At 43.3% G+C, this 20,721-nt stretch overlaps 2 protein-coding genes across 2 annotated transcripts; both read left to right on the top strand.

The window, feature by feature from the left end:
- The first annotated feature begins 7,331 nt into the window (after positions 1 to 7,331).
- On the top strand, positions 7,332 to 8,260 carry LOC127306636 (uncharacterized). Its single transcript, XM_051337330.2, has 2 exons — positions 7,332 to 7,609; positions 7,687 to 8,260. Exons 1-2 carry the CDS (start codon positions 7,469 to 7,471, stop codon positions 8,053 to 8,055), a joined length of 510 nt encoding a protein of 169 aa, XP_051193290.1. The 5' UTR covers positions 7,332 to 7,468; the 3' UTR covers positions 8,056 to 8,260.
- Positions 8,261 to 16,467: 8,207 nt separating this feature from the next.
- Positions 16,468 to 17,668, top strand: LOC127315275 (uncharacterized). Its single transcript, XM_051345780.2, has 2 exons — positions 16,468 to 16,928; positions 17,040 to 17,668. Exons 1-2 carry the CDS (start codon positions 16,662 to 16,664, stop codon positions 17,424 to 17,426), a joined length of 654 nt encoding a protein of 217 aa, XP_051201740.1. The 5' UTR covers positions 16,468 to 16,661; the 3' UTR covers positions 17,427 to 17,668.
- Positions 17,669 to 20,721: the final 3,053 nt, after the last annotated feature.

Here is a 20,721-nt window from a genome sequence, read left to right as displayed (position 1 = left end):
AAAAACCATAACTGGAAATTTCTAGAAGCTTCCTAAAACAGAAAAAGACCAGAACACACGTAAATGGGCCGCGGCCCAGCAAGGTCTCGCTGCGTGCAGAGCGTATTAACTCTCGCACTGAAGCGATGAATAGGTTTTCCCGGCCATCTCGGTGCTGGCCCGATGGCACGATTATGCTGGGTTGGGCCGAGCTATAATGGATTAATGGGTCTGTACTCGCCTACATAAACCCATGATTTGCTTTTTGTACAGGCAGTTTGTCTGCCCTTCACTTCATTATTATCTTTTTTTTTTGAAATGGGGGCTGACCCCGGCCTCTGCATCAATCGATGCACGCAGCCCTCTTTTATTACCCAGATAACATAATCCTTAGTTTTACAATTCACGGATCACAAAGCGTGTACACAAAAACTAGCCAATGAAAAATAAGAGAGAGTCGCTTATACATCTGAAAGTCGTTTAACAGGACGCCAGCCATCCTGGTTTTGTATATAGCTCGTGCCACCGCATCCAGCCGGCGGCATCCAGCATGCATAGGCTCGCGTCGCGTCTCCGGCAGTAAAAGAGACCATTCGTGGATCCAGTGTGAGACCATACGGGTAACCTGTAATTTTTTTGAGTTCGTACTCTTGTTAAAGACAATATCATTGCGGCAGTTCCATATAGCCCACATGAGCGCGCAAAACCTAATTCTAGTTTTGAACTTGGACACTTTGTCAACTCCGTTTAACCAATTTCGAAACATATTTGTAACATTTGTTGGAGGAACAATATTGAAAGTGAACTGAATAACTCTCCAAATAAGTTTAGCGAAGGGACAATCAAAGAACAGATGATTGATTGATTCCGATGAAACACAGAATGCACATTTCATCAACCATTCCAATTTCGGCGAGCTAAACTTCATTATCTCACGAATCATGATGGTACTTTTCACGTAACGCGAGGACGAGTCTGCCTACATTTTCATCGAAGAATATTCGATTGTATATTCCCCGTTGCTCCAAGCTGTTGGATAACGCAACAAACTTTTTTCTTCTTCTTTCCCGATATTCGATTCGCATGGAAACATCTGCTCTTGAGCTCCAGGAGCCTGGTTGAGAAGCAGCATGACTGCATGAGTATCGTGTACATTTTGCATCGATGTATAGCTGCCTCCGAAAACTTTTTGTTTTAAACAAAACAAAAGCTTTGCTTTTTTTATGTTAACTAGGAAATTTGCTAGTGCGTTGCAACGGAGCAAAATAGGATCATGTCACGAAGTTTATCATGCCGTGTGAAAAGGCTACGTATAGCGGGCCGCAGGCCGCACGTCTTAAGTAGGAGCAACGTGATACAATGGGATTAGGGGAGGGCTACATAGAAATATCATACATGTAACTTGATACAACTTCAGTCACCATGAAACTGCATTTTGCATTTATGAACTCGTACCATTAGCAATATCATGACTGCCTTCTGCAATTTCTCCCCCTGGAAGAATTAGAGCTTTAATGTGGATAGATCACATCAAACAAATAAAACTTTTATTCCCTGAGCCCTCTAGCAAGCAGGAAAATCATGTAATGATGATTTTCATGCATATTTTATCCCTACCTAATAATTAAAAACCCACCCTCTCTAACATGCCAAGTATAGCTGTATCCGAATTTTTTTTTGTTTTAAACAAGACAAAAGCTTTGCTTTTTTGTGTTAATATATATGAAGGAATACTCGCAGAAAAAAAAAATATGAAGGAAAGAAGGCCTACTCCCGACCAACCAAAGGAATAAGTGACATCAAGCAACAATCTCCGCAATCGCAAGGTGCTTGGCACAAGCTGAAAATCCAGCTTCACTTTGTCTTTCATTCTTTCAATGAGCACAATTCGCATTGAAGATTTGTTGTTAAAAACCCTCGCATTACTCTCCTTCCAAATCTCCCAAATGATAAGAATGATAATAGTCTTAAGCCCCTTGGGGGAGGAGGTCGATGTTCGAGCGAGACTATGCCAATATTGAAGAATTGTTGGGCGGCAGGAACGAAGGCTCTTCATAAAGGTTAGGGCAACGGATCCATGACGTGACAACAGACCAAATTCTTCTAGATTAGGGACATTCGAATAGGAATGTGTTTGGCCATCTCGAGGGCGTACGTTCAAAGGTGGCATGGTGAGAAGTCCAAAACCTATTCTGAACCACAAGCCAACCGAAGAAAAGACTTGGGAGGCGCCCACATCTTCCAGGCAATCTTCCCGAAAGAACATGTTGTGGAGCTTGGAAACTAAGCATTGTAGGCTGAACCAGTAGAATAGGGACCACTTCCTGAGAGTCCAGATGATGGAGTTGTCCACTCCTAGCGATAGATGAATATTCGTTACAAGTCCTCAAAGATGAACAAATTGCTCAAACTGATAAGTGATGAAGTTGGTGATGTCTATGTCGAAAACCCATTTAAGTCCATGGAGGGCGTCATGAACTGATCGCAGCTTGCGTTTCGAGGCTTGAAAGATCATAGGGGCAATTGAGTGTGGCGTGCAACCGTTAAGCACATTGGAAAATCAGAAGTTCATCCTCATACCGTCACCCGTGTTGACCGTGGTCGCTGCGTTGAAGAGCTTCCTATCGGATTCGTCGTTCGGGGTTTTCGAGCCAACCCATGTCTTATCCGGTGCCACCCACTCAGACCATAACCAACGGATGCGCGGTGCCCTAGCATAGCTGCCTCTAAAAAGTAACTTGTGGAAACCAACTTAACCATGAATTTTGAGGAGCGTGGTATATTTTTCGATAAAGGATGCTTTATTACTTTGAAAAGAAATTACATCCAGTCTCTCTGCATAACCAGGATGCACACAGCCGTTTAAGTGTCTCAAGTCAAAAAGATGGAAAAAACTAGGCGAAATACATATCGAAGCGATGAATCATATAAAGCCTAAGGTGTGGGTGGGCCTTCAATCCGTAGACTATGCTGTCACCCATGTAGGGAAAAAGTATCCCTCGCCGTAGCCTCCAACCGTGTACAGACCTCCGTATAGGTCCCGATTCTCCAATCGCTGAAGATGTAACCACAAACGGATAATACATGTACATCTGTAGATGATCTGCAACAAAGAGCAATTTTTATCGTTAAAATCTTGTCATTTCTACTTAGCCAAAGCGCCCAGATAACTGGTAGCGCCCCCACCCTAAGAAACAACTTTAATCTTGAATCGATACCATGAAGCCAATTGCCAAAGACATTGGCCACACTAGTCGGAGGATACAAGGTAGACGCTAGTTGGATGACTGACCAAATAGATCTCGCAAATTGGCACTGGAAAAATAGGTGTTTAATGGTTTCATCATGATGACATAAAACACACCATGTACTTCCGTGCCAATTCCGCTTAACAAGATTGTCTTTGGTGAGAATAACTCCTCGATGAAGATACCATCCAAAGATTTTTATTTTAATGGTATCTTCATCTTCCAAAATTTCCTATTATTATCTACTGGTATATCAGAATGAAGGATTGCATTGTATAAAGATTTGACCGAGAAAGAGCCATCTACATGAAGATTCCATCTAAATTCGTCCGGTTCAAGCGATAGGTGAATATCTCCCAGCCGGAGAACTAGGGCATTCCATGCCAATAGCCATTGTCCTAGTAAAACCCGTCTGAACGTCACATTCGGAGGTGGGGCAGCCATTACTGTGGCAATGGTATCACCTTTGCGACGAACAATACTATACAAAGCAGGATACTGTTCACTTAAGGGTGCATTGTCTAACCATCTTCCCAGAACCGTATATGTGCTCCATTCTTGATCGAGAAAGTACCATGGCGAAAAAAGACATTTTTTATCGCCATGCGACCAGCCCAGAAGTGTGAATCCCCAGGTTTCCAAACCACTTGAGATAGCATCTTCGAGCCGATATATTTTCTCCGAAGAATAGTTTGCCAAATCTCATTCTTGGTAAGAAGCTTAAACATCCATTTACCTAGTAGAGCTGAATTCTTGACCTCCAGGTCATGAACTCCAAGCCCGCCTTGATCTTTGGGACTACAAACTATACTCCATTTAACCAGTCGATATTTCTTTTTCTCGCTGTCCCCTTGCCAAAAGAATCTGGATCGATAATAATCGAGTTTGTGCAGAATTCCTTTCGGTAGTAGGAAGAATGATAACATATACAATACCATATTTGTCAGTATCGAATTAATGAGCACCAATCTTCCCCTAGGGACAACAATTTACCCTTCCAACTACTAAGGCGTTTTTGTAATCTTTCTTCTACTATTTTACATTCAGCAATTGTAAGTCTCCGATAATGAATTAGAATACCCAAATAGCGAATAGGAAATTGGCCTTGTCCACAACCAAACAACTCTGTATATAGAGTCATGTCATTTTGGGCATCACCGAAAGAGAAAAAATCACTTTTATGGAAATTGATTTTTAATCCCGATAACTGCTCAAAAGCTGCCAAAATTAATTTCAAATTGCGAGCTTTTTCGAGATCGTGATCCATAAATAGAATTGTATCATCGGCATATTGAAGGATAGATAACCCCCCATCAACCAGATGTGGGATCACACATTCAATCTGAACATTAGACTTGGCCCGCTCTATGAGTATAGCCAACATATCCGCTACAATGTTAAATAACATTGGTGATAACAGATCCCCTTGGTGTAACCCTTTTCGTGTTTGGAAATAGTGTCCGGTGTCGTCATTAAACCTGATTGCCACACTACCTCCATACACAAAATTATTTATTAGAGCACGCCATTCAGGAGAAAAACCTTTCATCCTGAGCGTCTGCTGTAGGAAAGACCACTTGACCTTATCATATACGCCTTCTCAAAATCTAATTTTAAATAACCCCATTTAATTTCTTAGTATGCATCTCATGTACCGTCTCATGCAAAACAGCCACTCCATCGACGATATTCCTTCCTTGCATGAAAGCGGTCTGTGATGGCTGAACGACATGATCCGCAACCGTATTAAGTCTAATGGTGGCCACTTTCGTGAAAATATTGAAACTTTCGTTTAAGAGGCAAATAGGTCTATATTGTTGAATCCTTTCTGCCTCATTAACTTTCGTTAACAAGATTATTTCACCAAAATTTAGACGAAATAATTCTAGTTGTCCTATGTGCAGAGCACTGAACAAATCTAGAAGGTCTGGTTTAATAGTATCCCAGAAAGTTTGATAAAACTCCGCTGGAAAACGATCTGGACCCGGTGCTTGTTGCATTCCATTTGGAAAATTGCTTTGTGAACCTCTTCGTCAGAATAAGGTGCGGTAGTAGGCCATTTTCTTCCATAAAAGCTTGGGGTATGTCAGCCGTTAAGTCCTCATTAAGAGAAAAGGAACTTTCCTCCGGAGGACTAAACAAACCTTTATAATAATTAGTAATGTAAGATTTGAGTTGCTCATGGCCTTCAATCAACCCTTCATCTTGAATAAGAGAGTGAATACATTTTTTCCGATGTCTCCCATTGGCCAAGCCATGGAAATATCGCGTATGTGAGTCTACTTCCAATACGAATTGGGCTTTGGAACATTGAAACCATTTGAGTTCCTCTTCGCGAAGAAGACTCGTCATCTCCGCATTGGACTGATTCTTAAGTTCAATCTCATGCGGGGACAGCGGCCGTACCTCCGCTACAACCTCTAGCTCATCAATCACATTTGATTAGGGAGCCTTCTCTTTTTTAAGGATACCAGCCATATGGGCAGCCCAACCAGAGAGATGCTTGTGTATTGTCTGCATCTTATTATTCCATCTCAAAATTTGGGCTAGCATCGACCGATCTTTTCCAAACCGTCTTAACCATCTCATGGAACCCCTCTCGATGTAGCCAGCCAAGTTCAAACTTAAACGGCCATTTACAAACAGGTCGGGGATTCCCAGTAGTTAGGACAATAGGAGCATGGTCAGACAATTTTTCAATACGTTCTAGTGCACAGACTGACATCATAGGGTATTTATCTTTCCATTCGGTATCCATCAACACGCGATCTAGTTTTTCGTATGTGGGTTCAGGCAAGCTGTTGGCCCAATTAAACTGTCGACCGGACATAAACACTTCTCTTAAATCAAGGCTATCAATGACATCATTAAACAAGAAAGGCCAATGTCCATCAAAAAGACCTTCACTTTTCTCGTGAGGGAATCTTAGCAAATTGAAATCCCCTCCGATCAAAATAGGATAGGGATTCTCTTTTGTAAGATTTACCAACTCACGTAAGAAGTCAGCCTTAAAAGCGTCTTGGGCGGTACCATACACAGCAACCACACTCCAAATGAAACCGTCAGCTTTATTCTGAATGTCGAGCTTAATGTGATACTCTCCATTAGAACTAGCTAAAACAGTCATGGTGTCTATGCGGACGCCAAGCAAAATGCCCCCAGACCTACCACGAGGCGGGCGAGAAAACCACTGAAAGTTAATCTCGCCTGACAAACGGTCGAGAAAACTTTGTGAGAAATTCCGCCTACCCGTCTCCGATATAGCAATAAAGTCTAAATCATAATCTCTACAATCATCGGCAATGTGAGAATGCTTAGCCAAGTCACCAAGACCTCTGCTATTCCGAAACATGCTATTCATCGAGAAACTATTTTAGATTTAGTACTCTTGTCATATCTACCAGATTTCTTTCCAGCCGACGATCGAGAACCACGTGCAGAAGCTTTTAGATCATAAACTGAACTAAGCTCCGAGTGTTCCAAATCGACTTCTGTAATATTACCAATTATAGCCGAGAGAAGCTAACCACCCAGGATGTCATCCTCTTCATCATCTTCTACAAAGGTAGTTTTAAGCCCAGTGAAGTCATTCGGAACAACCGTTAAACGGTCAAGCTCCGTCTGTCTCAGCACATTAGCCGAAACCGAAATCTCATCAGACCGACTACCCAACGAAACACCTAGACTACTCAAATTTGAAGAAATACGAGAATCTAAAAAGGAAACACCTAGACTACCCAACGAAACACCTAGACCATGCATTGTGGGGCTGCAGCTGACTGCATTGTATTGGGATCACGATGTGTTCAACTTTTAGCTTTGACCATGCAATGCATTTTTTTGACATGCATGCAGTCCATGTGAGGAAAGATGTATATACTCGCACATAATTTTGTAGAGACGATGGAATACACCATGCTAAGGCTGATAAGACGACACGTCGACACGCCCCTGCCCTTGAGGTTTTCCAAATGCGTGCAACCTCTGCAGTTTCGTGGTGGGTGTTGCGCATTCCCGAGCGAGCCCTTTTCACCCAGACATCCACTGCTCTCGGACTACCTCTTTTGGCTACAAATTAAGACTCCATGGCCCCGTGCACCTACGCTGCGCGCCCTAAAATCTCGAAGAGCCCCGTGACTGTGTGTGTAAGTTTTCACTCCGCCCACTTTCCGGTATCCACTGCAAACTCCACCGGCCGCCTCCGTCAGTCGATCCGTCGAGAAGACGAAGAGAGGACGACGATGCTTCCCGGTGCAGCAGGTGGGGTGGTGAAGGACCTGCGCGCGGCGGCGCGGGCCAACATCGTGCTCGGCTTGGCGATGGCCGCCATGGCCCTCGTCGCCGCCACCACCAACCCCAGCGACTTCCACGCCCAGGCACAGGTACTCCACTTCTCCATCTCCCTCCGCCGTAACCCACAGGCGACAGATCGACGGTACTAATTTGCCCCGTCACTCAGATCATCGAGCACGCGTCGCCGGCGCAGGCGCCGGCGCCCGGGGCGCTGCAATGCGCGGTGACGGAGGCGGAGGTGCTGAACCTGCGCGCGACGGCGCTGCTGCTGGTGCTCACGGGGGTGGGGCAGGCGTTTCTTGCTTTTGCTGCCGACGTCGCCCTGGCGGGGTCGCTCCGCGATCTGGGCGGGTTCGTCACCTTCACGGCGTACCTCATCGGCGCCGTGAACGCCTTCTTCCTCTGCAACGTCGTCAGCCAGGTGGTGGTCGTCGCCATCGGACACTGCGCCGTCCTCCTCGCCGTTGGCTACGCTTTCGTCGCCGGGACCTATGCAACGCTGCTCGGAGTCAGCATCGCCGTCACACTCTGCTGATCGCACTACACTCACCCTCTCTACCTTATTAGCTTTGTTAGCTTGCTGCGTCCTCGCCGTCACATTCTGCCGACTGATCCCCTCTAGCTTAGCTCGCTGCATCTATCTTCTTCTACCTAGCTACTAGCACTAGCACTAGCTGTTACGTGTGGATCAATGGATCTTAGGAAAGATCGATCTGGCTATCTATTTGTTTTGTCTGAAATGTGTTTGCACTGTTCTTGTGTGCTTGTGGCTCTCTCTGCACAATTAGTAAACCCAATTTATTTCCGTATGGATGGCATTTTAATTAATTTGTACTAAGAGTGTGCGTGTTTTACGCTTTACACTGATTTGTCCTGCGCAAGGGCCAAGAATGCTTAATCCGAGCAAGGTAGTGTGATCAGAGACCTGCAGCACCACGCGGTACCTGTAACCAGCAGGAGGGCCGGGGTCAAGAGACAACGATGCTATCCAAAGTTCCAAACTCATTTCCCTCAAATTAACCTAGCAAGTCAAGGTCTCTTGACCGTCCTCTTTCTAATCAGTGGATCGAGCAGCTCTGCTGCTCACATTCCAAAAGAAGTTCCAACCTCATCATATTTTTGTTTCTACACAGAAAAGGTAGAGTAGAGTGTAGAATATCATCCCACAGGGACCCATGCATGACGCTGGGGCTGAGAATCTAGCTTTGCTGATTGTAAAAGCTTTGGGATTGTGAACCCTCAACTGCGCGTTAATTGTTTGCCAAGTCGTTTGAAATTGAGGGTACCGTAAACAATCTAGTCATCAACATGTGTATCCACACAGGCAACCTTTCAAGTCGAATCCCCTCCCTGGCAATCGAGCGCTCGAGCAATCACTTTCTGTGGCGCGGAAGCGCTCGCGCAGCGAGTCAATTCCCTTTTTATCACCTAGTGTTTAATTGCGTTCACATGTGTTCACACTAACAGCTTGTATTACTACTTTGCAAGTTGCATGCAGTAAAGAGCGTTCACACTGCATGCATGCACATGCACAGATCATCTCATTGATTTGCATTTAATGAGCTAACTTTTCAGCATGCTTTCGTAAGTTGTTGCATGCATACACATAGCATCTCACTTTTTTTCTTCAGCACGAGGCAGATTCTCAATTCTCTTTTTGCAATTCCCTTTTGGTTTTTTTTCGTACGGTAATTCATGTTTAAGGGGATCCTTTTGCAATTCCCTTTTTCGGGCCAGTGGTTTTTAAGGGGGGGGAAAATAACGGGTGGGAAGATCCACTTGCAACTCAAATGAACTACCACTTGCTACTCAAATTAAGTATTATTTTTAAGCTGTAAGCTAACAAAAGTTGCTAAAATATTCTAAATGAAATTTACTTTTTTAGGGTTGCTGGGTATTTATATTTACCGTTGATAAATAACGGGGCACCGGGTTGATAACTTGTAAACAAAAAAAGAGTCGCTACATATTTTAAATTAAATAAAAAAATTAGGGTTGATATTTATTTATATTTACCATTGATAAATAGCGGATCACCGGGTTGATAGCTTGTAATTGAGCATTTTAATTATAGACCTTGAGCATTTTGGGTTGATAGCTTGTAAACTAAAAGAGAGTCGCTAAAATATTCTAAATGAAATACTTTTTAGCGTTATTATTTATTTATATTTATAGTTGATAAATAACGAGGCACAAGGTTGATAGCTTGTAAAATAAAAAAATGTTTGCTAAAATATTTCTAAATGAAATACTTTTTAGGGTTGGTAGTTATTTATAATTACCATTGATAAATAACTAGGCTCCGGGTTGATAACTTGTAAACTAAAAAGAGTCGCCAAAATATTTGAAATAAATTTAGATTTTTAGGGTTGGTAGTTATTCATATTTACTATTGATAAATATCAGGACACCGGGTTGATAGCTTCTAAACTAAAAAAGATTCGCTAAAATGTTTAAAATAAAATTAACTTTGGGGTTGATAATTTTATACATTTACCGTTGATCACTCAAGTACGGAGGGGTTGATTATTCCAAACAGAGAGGGTTGATAACTTTTAGTCCGAAAAAAAGTTGCTCGAAACATATCAACATGGGTGCTAATTTTGAAGATCTCGTCGAGACGGATTTATTGGTGAAAGCGAATCTTAATTTGGAGTTGTCGTTTGAAAGTTAAAACGTTTTGAATTTTCAAATTTGGAAAAGATTCCGCTGACATCAGCAGATTCGTCTATTTGTGCATGCATGCAGAACTTTTTCTCAATACCCTGCACCAGGTTGATAATTTTATACATTTACCGTTGATCACTCAAGTACGGAGGGGTTGTTTATTCAAATAGAGAGGGTTGATAACTTTTAGTCCGAAAAAAAGTTGCTCGAAACATATCAACATGGGTGCTAGTTTTGAAGATCTCGTCGAGACAGATTTATTGGTGAAAGCGAATCTTAATTTGGAGTTGTCGTTTGAAAGTTAAAACGTTTTGAATTTTCAAATTTGGAAAAGATTCCGCTGACATCAGCAGATTCGTCTATTTGTGCATGCATGCAGAACTTTCCCTCAATACCCTGCACCAGGTTGATAATTTTATACATTTACCGTTGATCACTCAAGTACGGAGGGGTTGGTTATTCAAATAGAGAGGCTTGATAACTTTTAGTCAGAAAAAAAGTTTGTCGAAACATATTAACATGGGTGCTAGTTTTGAAGATCTCGTCGAGACGGATTTATTGGTGAAAGCGGATCTTAATTTGGAGTTGTCGTTTGAAAGTTAAAACATTTTGAATTTTGAAATTTGGAAAAGATTCCGTTGACATCAGCAGATTCGTCTATTTATGCATGCATGCAGAACTTTCCCTCAATACCCTGCACCAGGTTGATAATTTTATACCTTTGCCGTTGATCACTCAAATACGGAGGGGTTGATTATTCAAATAGAGAGGGTTGATAACTTTTAGCCCGAAAAAAAAGTCGTCGAAACATATTAACATGGGTGCTAGTTTTGAAGATCTCGTCGAGACGGATTTATTGGTGAAAGCGGATCTTAATTTGGAGTTGTCGTTTGAAAGTTAAAACGTTTTAAACTTTTAAATTTGTTCCTTTTTGCATGCATGCAAATATACGGCAAGGTAAAACACGTTTGCTCCTAATCATGTCTGAAACCGATCGCTCGCTAATCTCCTAGCGATCGAGCGCCAGCTAGGGTAATTTATTTATCTTTCTTTTTGTATTTTGGGTCATACTTAAGTGTTATCAAGATTCCTGATCACAGCATCGTTATAAGGATAGTAATGTAACTTTCTAAGGAGATAATTAGAAAAAAAGATCTTTCTATGCTTTCCAAGTTTGAAGTTCAGTCCTAACAGGTGCAATACTTTGTGCCGTTTCTATATATACTGAAAATCACATTATGTTGTCGTTGTTCATGTCATGATGTAGTAGCATCTGCCATAGATGTTTATAACAAGAATTAGTCTCTCATAAATGATCCAATTGCATAATTGAATTTTACACATTTCATTCTTTCAACACACATACTCAAAGCATTGAATTTACCATAAATTGTAACGTCAAAATGATTAATTTATTATTCTTCGTACTCATATTGGTGTCTATTGCAAGTGTTGTCTTAGTCGAACTATATGTCTACATATCTCACATTTGATAAGCAGATTTTGCTGCTGTGGGTTTGCCCAGTCGTTGGCGCAAAGGGTGTGTTTGGTTGATGCCCACGCTAGCCCTACCAGATATTTGGCTGGCTGCCAATATTTTGGTCAAGAAGTTCTTTACCCTCGTTTAGCCAACTATTTGGTAAGAATTTGTAAGTAGGAGGGATAAGTGGAGGGAAAGATGTGCATTCGCAACCAAAATTTTAGCTACAAACCAAACAATGACCAAAACTTGGTGGGTATTTTTTGGCAAGGCTACATGGGATGTAAACCAAACACACACCCAAAACTGAACGGCTAGCCAAAACTTGGCGTGGATCGGATATTTTGGCTTCAATTCAAACCGACGCCCTCACCCTCAGTCAATGCCAAAAGAGAAATGGTCAGACGGTACCTGGCTCTAGCTGCAATCCAAACAACCCTTTAGTCACTGATTCAGTGACCTTTTTTGTTGCCTGAAGAACTAGCAGGGAGAATTCAGGTTGTGCAACACAACAACGAGACGAAAATCTAACTCTACATATACGTGGGCGTCTCGGGCTTATCCTGGACGCCCACTCTGCTTTAAGATTCGTGCAAAGTCTGCTTGCGCGTTGCAGAGAACACCCTAAATTATTTCTGTTTGGTGCCAGTGAGTCCCTAACTTCTTACATAACTGACCCTCATTCCGTTTATATTGCAAGAAATTTTGCCGTGAGTTCACTTACTAAGAAAAAATTATGTAAGAAAAAATGGAATAAAACTGGAACAAAACCACCATTCCTTTTCAGTGTTAATAATTGGGTTGCAAGAAATTTCGGGTGAGTTCACCTACTAAGAAAAAAACTATGTAAGAAAAAATGGAATAAAACTGGAACAAAACCATCATTCCTTCCAGTGTTAATAATTGGTTTGCAAGAAATTTTGCGTGAGTTCACTTACTAAGAAAAAAATTATGTAAGAAAAAATGGAATAAAACTGGAACAAAACCACCATTCCTTTCAGTGTTAATAATTGGTTTGCAAGAAATTTCGGGTGACTTCACTTACTAAGAAAAAAATTATGTAAGAAAAAATGGAATAAAAGTGGAACAAAACCAGGGAAGATAGAAGAGTAGGAAAATACAGAATTGGAATAGTGAGAAGAGAAAAAAGCCAACACGGGATCAATTGGAAGCATGAACGCATCACAAACAAACAAAATTGGAGGGCGTTGTGGCATTGTGGTGCTCCGCGCGGGCGATGCGGGAGGCCAGCTCGTCCCTGGACTGCATGGCAGCGTTAATGTCGCGGCCGGAATGGCGGCGCGAGCTCGTCGGCCGGGAAAAGCAGCCGGGAAGCGGCCGCGCTTGGCGAGGTGGAGCAGCGCCAGGTACGGGTAGTCGAGGATCTGTAGATGGCTCGTCAAGGTGGGCGGCTCCGGGTACGGCTCATCGGCCGGCGAGGTGAAGGAATGGCGGCGCGAGCTCGTGGGCCAGGACTCAGATGTGGGAGACGAGAAGAGATGTACAGGTACACTTTGGATGCCTATAGGGAGAGGAGATGTGCACGGTACAACATAGTTCCTACAGGGTGGTGGATGTAAAATGGACACCACAAATCTCAAACATACGGTGGACAGTGAAGATAAGCCCGGGACGCCCACACCGTTGGAGAATCTCTGCGTCGAACAACGAGAGGCCGTCCTAGTACTAGTGCATGTCAATTGCAAGCAACAGATTATAGAAGAAAATCAATGTAGAACAACGATCAGAGGAAGTCCTTGTACTAGTGCATTCTGCTGGAACAACAGATTATACAAGCAAACCAATCTAGAACAATCATCCGAGGGTGTCCAAGTACTAGTGCCTAATGACAAGCAACATATTATACAAGCAAACCAATGTCCAACAATAGTCAGAGGATGCTCTAGCACTAGTGCATGTCAACTCCAAGCCTTAAATCTCTACAAATCTATAGTATTTAGGCCTAATTGCGTGAACACACACGTAAATGAAAAAAAACCATTACAAGGAAAGGAGTTGTAGATGGCGTTGGAGCTGTCGAAGTTGTTTCGGCCGGCGATAGCGGATAAGAGGCGCAGTGGCGGACGAACTGGGTGTGGCGGTGGCCACACCAGGAGTAGCAAATCCGGGTGCCACCAACATGCATGGGCGTGCTCAATTCCGGCGGAACCACCGTCGACGTGCTGAATCCGTCCGCGGAAGCAACACACACTGGAGGGAGCCCCTATGGAATGGAGTTGAACCCTGGCGGGTGAGCCATCTCCCTGCTCGATCCCACCTCCTCAGTGCAGAAAGGATCGGCATGTGGCCGAATCTAGTCAGCGCGGGGACGAATCTGGCGAGGATCCCATTGGATTCCATTGCAGCCATTGTCATGGCACTTGTCGATGCGCGCTGGAGGTGTGGAATCGGCGACGCCCGCCTTATCGGGGGCACAATGGCCGGGTCAATACCACGGTGGTGTTCCTCACGTGCGGTAGATGGGGCATGACGTGGCACCAACTTTTGGGCCGATATGGCGGCGGAGGATGAGGCTAGCCATAGTGCTAGTATCATAGCTAGTATCATGCATATTAGTCCCACAAAAATGCTGATGTGGCAGCTAATGAAGTAGGAGAGAGGAGATTAGAGTAACATAGGTAGATATTGTATCATAGCGCAAACAACGAGAAAAGTTAATGCTAAACAAATCTTGTACACAAATTTGCATTGAGATTCTAAAAAATAATAAATATAGCATGACTATGATACTACTACATGATACTACCCACTATAGAAATAGTATCATGTAGTAGTACCACTATGACCAGCCTGAGTCTCTCCGACGGTTGAGAGAGTAGGGATTTTTTTTGCCAGTCTCCCACACTTTCCCAAGCGTTCTGCCGAATTTACGCTCACCCGAGACAAGCTCGATGGAAACAGCCAATTACAACATTGTCATATTCGCGCTAGCCACAACGTGAGGGAACACAGCCTGCCCCGACATTCTGCAGGCTACAGAACGCGTGGTTAGGTCACATAACTTATTGGTTCGTCCATATGCCAGGGAAGTTTGGCAAGGAATCCAATATGAACATGATATTCATCTTCGAAGGAAGTCATTTATATCTCCAAGAACCTGGGTTATGGAGCTTCTGGATCGTGGTTCTGATGTTCAAATTACTACTGCTATTACTGCTATGTGACACATATGGGATGCAAGGAACAAAGCTCGAGAGGGAGAAGGTGTTTTGTATCCTACGTCCTTGGCTGCCAAAGTGAATACATATATTGATATGATCCTGGTTCATCTTTACAAACATGCTACTAACCATAGGCGTGAGCTCTCTTCAGGTGCTAAATGGGTTCCGCCGCTGGAAGGTACAGTTCTGGTGAATGTTGATGCAGCTATCTTTTCGGCATCAAAGCAAATGGGGGGTGGTATTGTTGCAAGAGACCACACTGGTAATTGTATCGCTGCTTGTGGCGAGCGATCGGATAATGTTGTGACACCAGAACTGGCGGAGGCTCTTGTCGTCCGCAAGGCTGCCTTGTTTGCTCTTGATGAGGGTTTTTCGAAGATCATCATTGCTTCCGATTATCTTTCGGTGATACAAAGAATAAATTCTTCTGTGACTGATCGTTCTCCGTACGGCATAGTCATCGAAGATATTAAAGTTATCTCAAGACGGTTTACTTCTTGTGGTTTTCATCATGTGCTTCGCGTGCTCAACGTTGCTCCTCATCGGTTAGCTAGAGAGTGTTTTTTTTTTAGTTAGCGTTGTGTGGCGTGGTGTTTCTTCGGATTGTATCCGAGAGGCTATGTGTAATGATATTATGTTTATTGATGAATAAAGAGTAGGGCTGGAATTCGAGCCAAGCCGAGCCAGCTCGGCTCGACTCGCCAAAGCTCGATCAACAATCGAATTAGTTTGACTCGACTCGTTTAACAACCGAATCTAGATTTGAAACTCGGCTCGACTCACAAAGCTCGCGAGTAACTCCCGAGTAGCTCGTTTAAAACTGACAAGTAGAACATGTAAAATGTATAATGTATTTTTCCTGAATATTTGGGCATGAATGATGCCCAACAAGCATTAAGATTATGGTACATGAACAATATAAACCACAAAAATCAATATACCAGGAGAATAAAATTGCCAACTTGAAAAATCACAAATATACTTGCCTATTTTGGTGGGCTTGCGCCGACTTCACTTTTACCGAGCTAAATGAGCTACTCGCGAGTTCGATGAACTCGGCTCGTTTAGCTTGAACTCGTTTAGCAACAAAATATGAAACTCGGCTTGGCTCGTTATACACCGAGTTCGAGTCGAGGCGAGTCGAGTCGCGAGTTACTCGTTTAGCTCGCGAGTTTCGAGTTTTAATTTCAGGCATAATAAAGAGCACGGGCTTCCCTCAAAAAACAAAAAAAACTTATTGGTTCGCCTCCACCGCTTTGTCCGTCTTCCGTGGCTGGGACCCTGCCGCCTGCACTGAATATGCTTATAGCGGATTCAACTTTTGGTCTTGACCATGTCACCACGCAGTGCATGTTAGTACAGGGAAGAGAGATATGTACCCACACAGCTAGAGGCACCGATCGACGATGGAAATATCCTGGCACGTCGATGACACAGATGGGTTATCCAAATGCGTGCAGCCTGTAGTTTCGTGGTGGGTGCTGCGCATTCTCAAGCGACCTCTTTTGGCCCAGACACACACACTGCCCCACGATAACATTTTACACTGCAAATATGGACTCTATAATACATTCACGGGCTCCATCCAACATCATCCACCGAAGAAGAAGAAGGGCATCGTGAGCATGTATGCGCGTTGAGGGAGGCGTCACTCAGATTTCTGTACATCCAACTGCAGCGCGCGCAATTAACCATCCAGTTGCATTGCTAAACATGGTATACGGCTCTAAGCGCCACCACCCAGTCCCCAAATGAAACTTCGTCGTGGTTTCCGATCGATCTTCACCGGCACGGTTCTTCATTGCCATCTATATGTCCCCCATCCTCTTCGTTTCTACTTCGTTTTTATTCCATCTCCAGAACTCCACCGCCCCTCGAGAAGAGGCAGAGGAAGAGCGCAGGACGATCGAGGAGAGGACAATGCATCCGGGTGCAGTTGCTGTTGGTGTTGGAGCAGCAGGTCGTGCGGTGATGGACGTGCGCGCGGCGGCGAGGGCTAGCATCATACTCGGCTTGGCGATGGCTGCCATAGCCCTCGTCGCCGCTACCATGATCAAGCCCAGCAACTTCCACGCCCAGGTTCGGTCGTCTACGAACTCCACTCGTCAATCTCCCTCCGCCGGCACCGACCGATCTACAATCGACGGTACTAATTAATTTTCCCCGCCGGCACGCACCTCACGCATGCAGATCATCGATGAGCACGCGGCGCCATCGCCGGCTCCGGCGCCCGGGGCGCGGCAATGCGCGGCGACGGAGGCGGAGGCGCTCGGCATGCGTGGGGTAGCGCTGCAGCTGGTGCTCATGGGGTTGCTGGAGGCGGTGTTCGCCGCGGCGGCCGACGTGGCCTTAGCTGGTTCGCGCCCCGTGCTGGGCCGGTGGCTCGCGGTCTTAGCGCACGTCTACGGCACCGCCAATGCCTGGTCCCTCTGGTACGTCCTCAACGGAGCGGCGGTCGTCGCCGTTGGCCACTGCGCCCGCGGGCACCTCGCCTACCTCCTCATCGGCTACGTCCTCCTCGCCATGTCCTACGCCGTGCTGCTCGGCGTCAGCCTCGCCGTCACACTCTGCTGGTAGAACTAGGACCCAGAAGCTACGCACTGCATTACTAGCCGGCACTGATCCCCTTTAGCTTAATTAGACTATCTAGCTTCCAGCATCTATCTTCTTCTACCTAGCTAGAAGAACTGCTACGTGAATCGGTCGATCATGTGCGCCTGTAACGTTAAGATCTCTCTTCTATCTGAGATGTATGTACTCTGTTCTTGTGTTTGTGGGCTTGTCGCTCTTTCCTTACTTAGTAAACCCAAGTTCTCTCATCACTCATGTCGAATTGCCTCACTATAGAACCGTGGCGGTTTAAACGAGGTTTTGTACTCCTGTAGTGTGCCTGTTTACATTGGTTAGTCCTGCGCAAGGGCCAAGATTACTTACTTCTAACAAGGAATGAAGCTAGTGGTCGACTGGTCGCTTAAGATGAGCAAGACCCATCCTGTAGCATTCTGCACCACGCAAGAGAAATGCTTTTGTTCCATGCACGAGAGGCTCCCGTGCATATCTATGTCATCGATGTGCTGCTTTAAGATTCATGCCACACTGGTTTGCGCTAAGTTTCATCAATTTTCGTTGTGTTTCGGTTTGGTCAAACAGAATGAAAATATGAAATACACTGATATCATAAGAAACCGGTGCACGGGACAATCGCCGCTCTCGCACCAAGCAAGGCATGAATATACTTTCAACCATGGACGGTGAGGGTCGCTGTCAACGCTAGTATCCAAAGTTCCAAACCCATCATATCTTTTCAACAACGCGTGCCAACTGTTCCTTTTTAGGTTTTTTAGATAAAAGGCACTAGGTGCCCGACTTTAAATTAATAAAGCCCCACAGGTTCACAAATGTTCTTTTTTAGGTCAAAAGAAGCTTTGCTGATTGTGAACCCACAGCAACGCTGAGGTCAATTTGTTGCCTTGTGTCAAGTTGCTTCGTTCCAAACAACAATTATTCACCACCTCAATTTAACCTTCCTCCATGTCGGGATTTCTTCTGGAAACATGGGGCTGTTTCTGTTATTGAAGATTTCCATTGCGTTTTTATGATTTGCCGCAAGACAATAGCTAGTCATGTTTTTGCACTGTCTTCATTTTCTTCTTTTGTTTTAGATGTGTGCATCCAGTCGGTCTTAGGGATGTCGTGTTGTAGTAGTGGTTGAGTGTATCATCTTGATGCTTCAATAAGATCTCCTTTATCTGAAACTTTCATGTGTTCCCATTTTTTGATAACTTCCAACAAATTGCCACATCAACTTTCAGACAATGTAACCTAGCATTCTGAATTTAAATTCTCATAAATTTTAAATTTTCTAACTTTCAAAATTTCTGAAACTTTCAATAGCAATATCTTTTTGGAATGGACAACTAAAGGAAAATTTCTCGAGAAGTACTGGAGTATACGACTAAAGGAATGGACGACTAAAGTAAACACCATAATTCAATTGCAAAATTTCTGAAACTTTCAATAGAAAAATTTCTTGAGAAGTACTGGAGTAGACACCCATGCATTGCACACTGTTGAATATAATTATATTGCATAGCCCACTTACATTAGTTCGTTCTTTTGGTTGAGTTGGCGAATGCATTAATTCTATATGGTATTAGATTAAAAAAAGCTTAAGTTTAAGAACCTGCCCACTCGGTATTGAAAAACAAAAATAAAATATTTTGTGACCTACATCGAACCAATGCTAAGGACTAAAATAACTTAGACGTGGGTGGAAGTGATGAATATAATTATAGTGTGTAGCCCATTTCCATCGGTTCGAACTTTTAGTTAAGTTGGCTAATGCATCAATTCTATACATAGTATTAGCTTGAGCTCGTTAGGGTCATCAAAGGGTGAAGTTTAATTTGGTCTTTCCCCTGAACAAGATCTAAGATAGATGGGTTGAGAGGGTGAGAAATGCATATCTACCGTGCATACTTTGCATGCGACACTTACCAACCGTGTTTGAAACTAGGACCCCACAAGCTGGTTTCGTGAGGTATATTATTTTACGCTCCATTTGTTAAACAATATTTCCCAATTATTATGCCAGCCTGACACGATTTCACAACGTTTCATGTCATCGGTTTGACACATGAAAAGCATGTCTCCTCATTTGTTATCATGTCACTACTATTCCTACAAGACCATTAGTCTTGCATCCCAGCCATTAGTACACGGATTCAATTTCGATGTTAAATTTGAAAGAGCCATATGTGTGTCAGAATAATTATCGGGCTAACAATCTATTTGAATATGTGTATTTCTTCAGATGACATCTTTTAAACATGCCGAAAATATGTTTTATCTTGATAAATTTTAAATCCACTCTCAAGATCAGAATTCTGAAACATAGTGAGATATTATTATGGTAGTGAAGCCCAACACGAAACAACAATGAAGTAGATAAAAAAACTAAAACATACTGCTATCTAGAAAATTTATTGCACTCGTCTAATACTACTATGAAGTGTGGTGAAACACATTGAAACATGAGGATGCACGTTGCAGCACAACAAATAACATAAAACAAGACACTAACTATTATTATTTATCACAATTATAAAAATCATATGGGGCATGTTGTGTCTCCCACTTCTGGTCATTCTGGTTTTGATGCAACCATTACATGTCTTGGTTAGATTTTGAATCTCAAAATTTTATGTTGCTTATCTTGGCTTTCACAAATATTTTTTACTGTTTGAACTCTAAGATTTGTTTTTCAAATATTTTGCAACTCCGATGAAGCAAGTTCGAAGCGCAATGAAACAAATTATTAACACCATACCTTGGTGAATAACGATAAAAGTAGATAAAATCTATTGTTATGTCAAACCTATATATTAACACAAGACCTTGGTGAATAACCACGAAACTAGATAAAAAATTGTTGAAGCTTATTGGCACACCGTGTAATATTAGAGATACACTACAACTAAATATTGGCATCGTATACTATCTATGAGGCCAGATCGTTTCAAAACATATTTCACCAGAAAAGCATGTTGGGAATTTGAGAAAATATTTTTTTTCTCCAAAAGATATCGAAACAAGGGTTTTGGCATGCAACAGCATGTCTTTACTTACATCACAACCATAGCACTTGCAGCGGGAACTAAAAACACAAGAAAAACGCCGCCTAATGCTAGCGAACGACGACTAGGAGAGGTTTCAAATGTCACAAGAGCCGAACAACACCCAACAACATAACCAACCGAGATAAACAAAAGCTAACAAAAGATTGCTTAACAGAACTTTTTGACAGGAACTCGCGCATGAAGGAGGTTGATAACAAAACGCAGCCACCAGGGGGGAGATCAATCTTGTTCTT

Source organism: Lolium perenne, chromosome 1 (genome assembly GCF_019359855.2).
Source record: "Lolium perenne isolate Kyuss_39 chromosome 1, Kyuss_2.0, whole genome shotgun sequence".
NCBI classification, from domain to species: Eukaryota; Viridiplantae; Streptophyta; class Magnoliopsida; order Poales; family Poaceae; genus Lolium; species Lolium perenne.
This window is presented reverse-complemented; position numbering and strand designations above follow the sequence as displayed.

Coding starts and splice junctions, on each gene's coding strand:
- LOC127306636 (XM_051337330.2), top strand. CDS start 7,469: ATGCTTCCCGGTGCAGCAGGTGGGGTGGTGAAGGACCTGCGCGCGGCG. Junction 7,610..7,686: donor ACTTCCACGCCCAGGCACAG/GTACTCCACTTC, acceptor CCCGTCACTCAG/ATCATCGAGCACGCGTCGCC.
- LOC127315275 (XM_051345780.2), top strand. CDS start 16,662: ATGTCCCCCATCCTCTTCGTTTCTACTTCGTTTTTATTCCATCTCCAG. Junction 16,929..17,039: donor CCAGCAACTTCCACGCCCAG/GTTCGGTCGTCT, acceptor TCACGCATGCAG/ATCATCGATGAGCACGCGGC.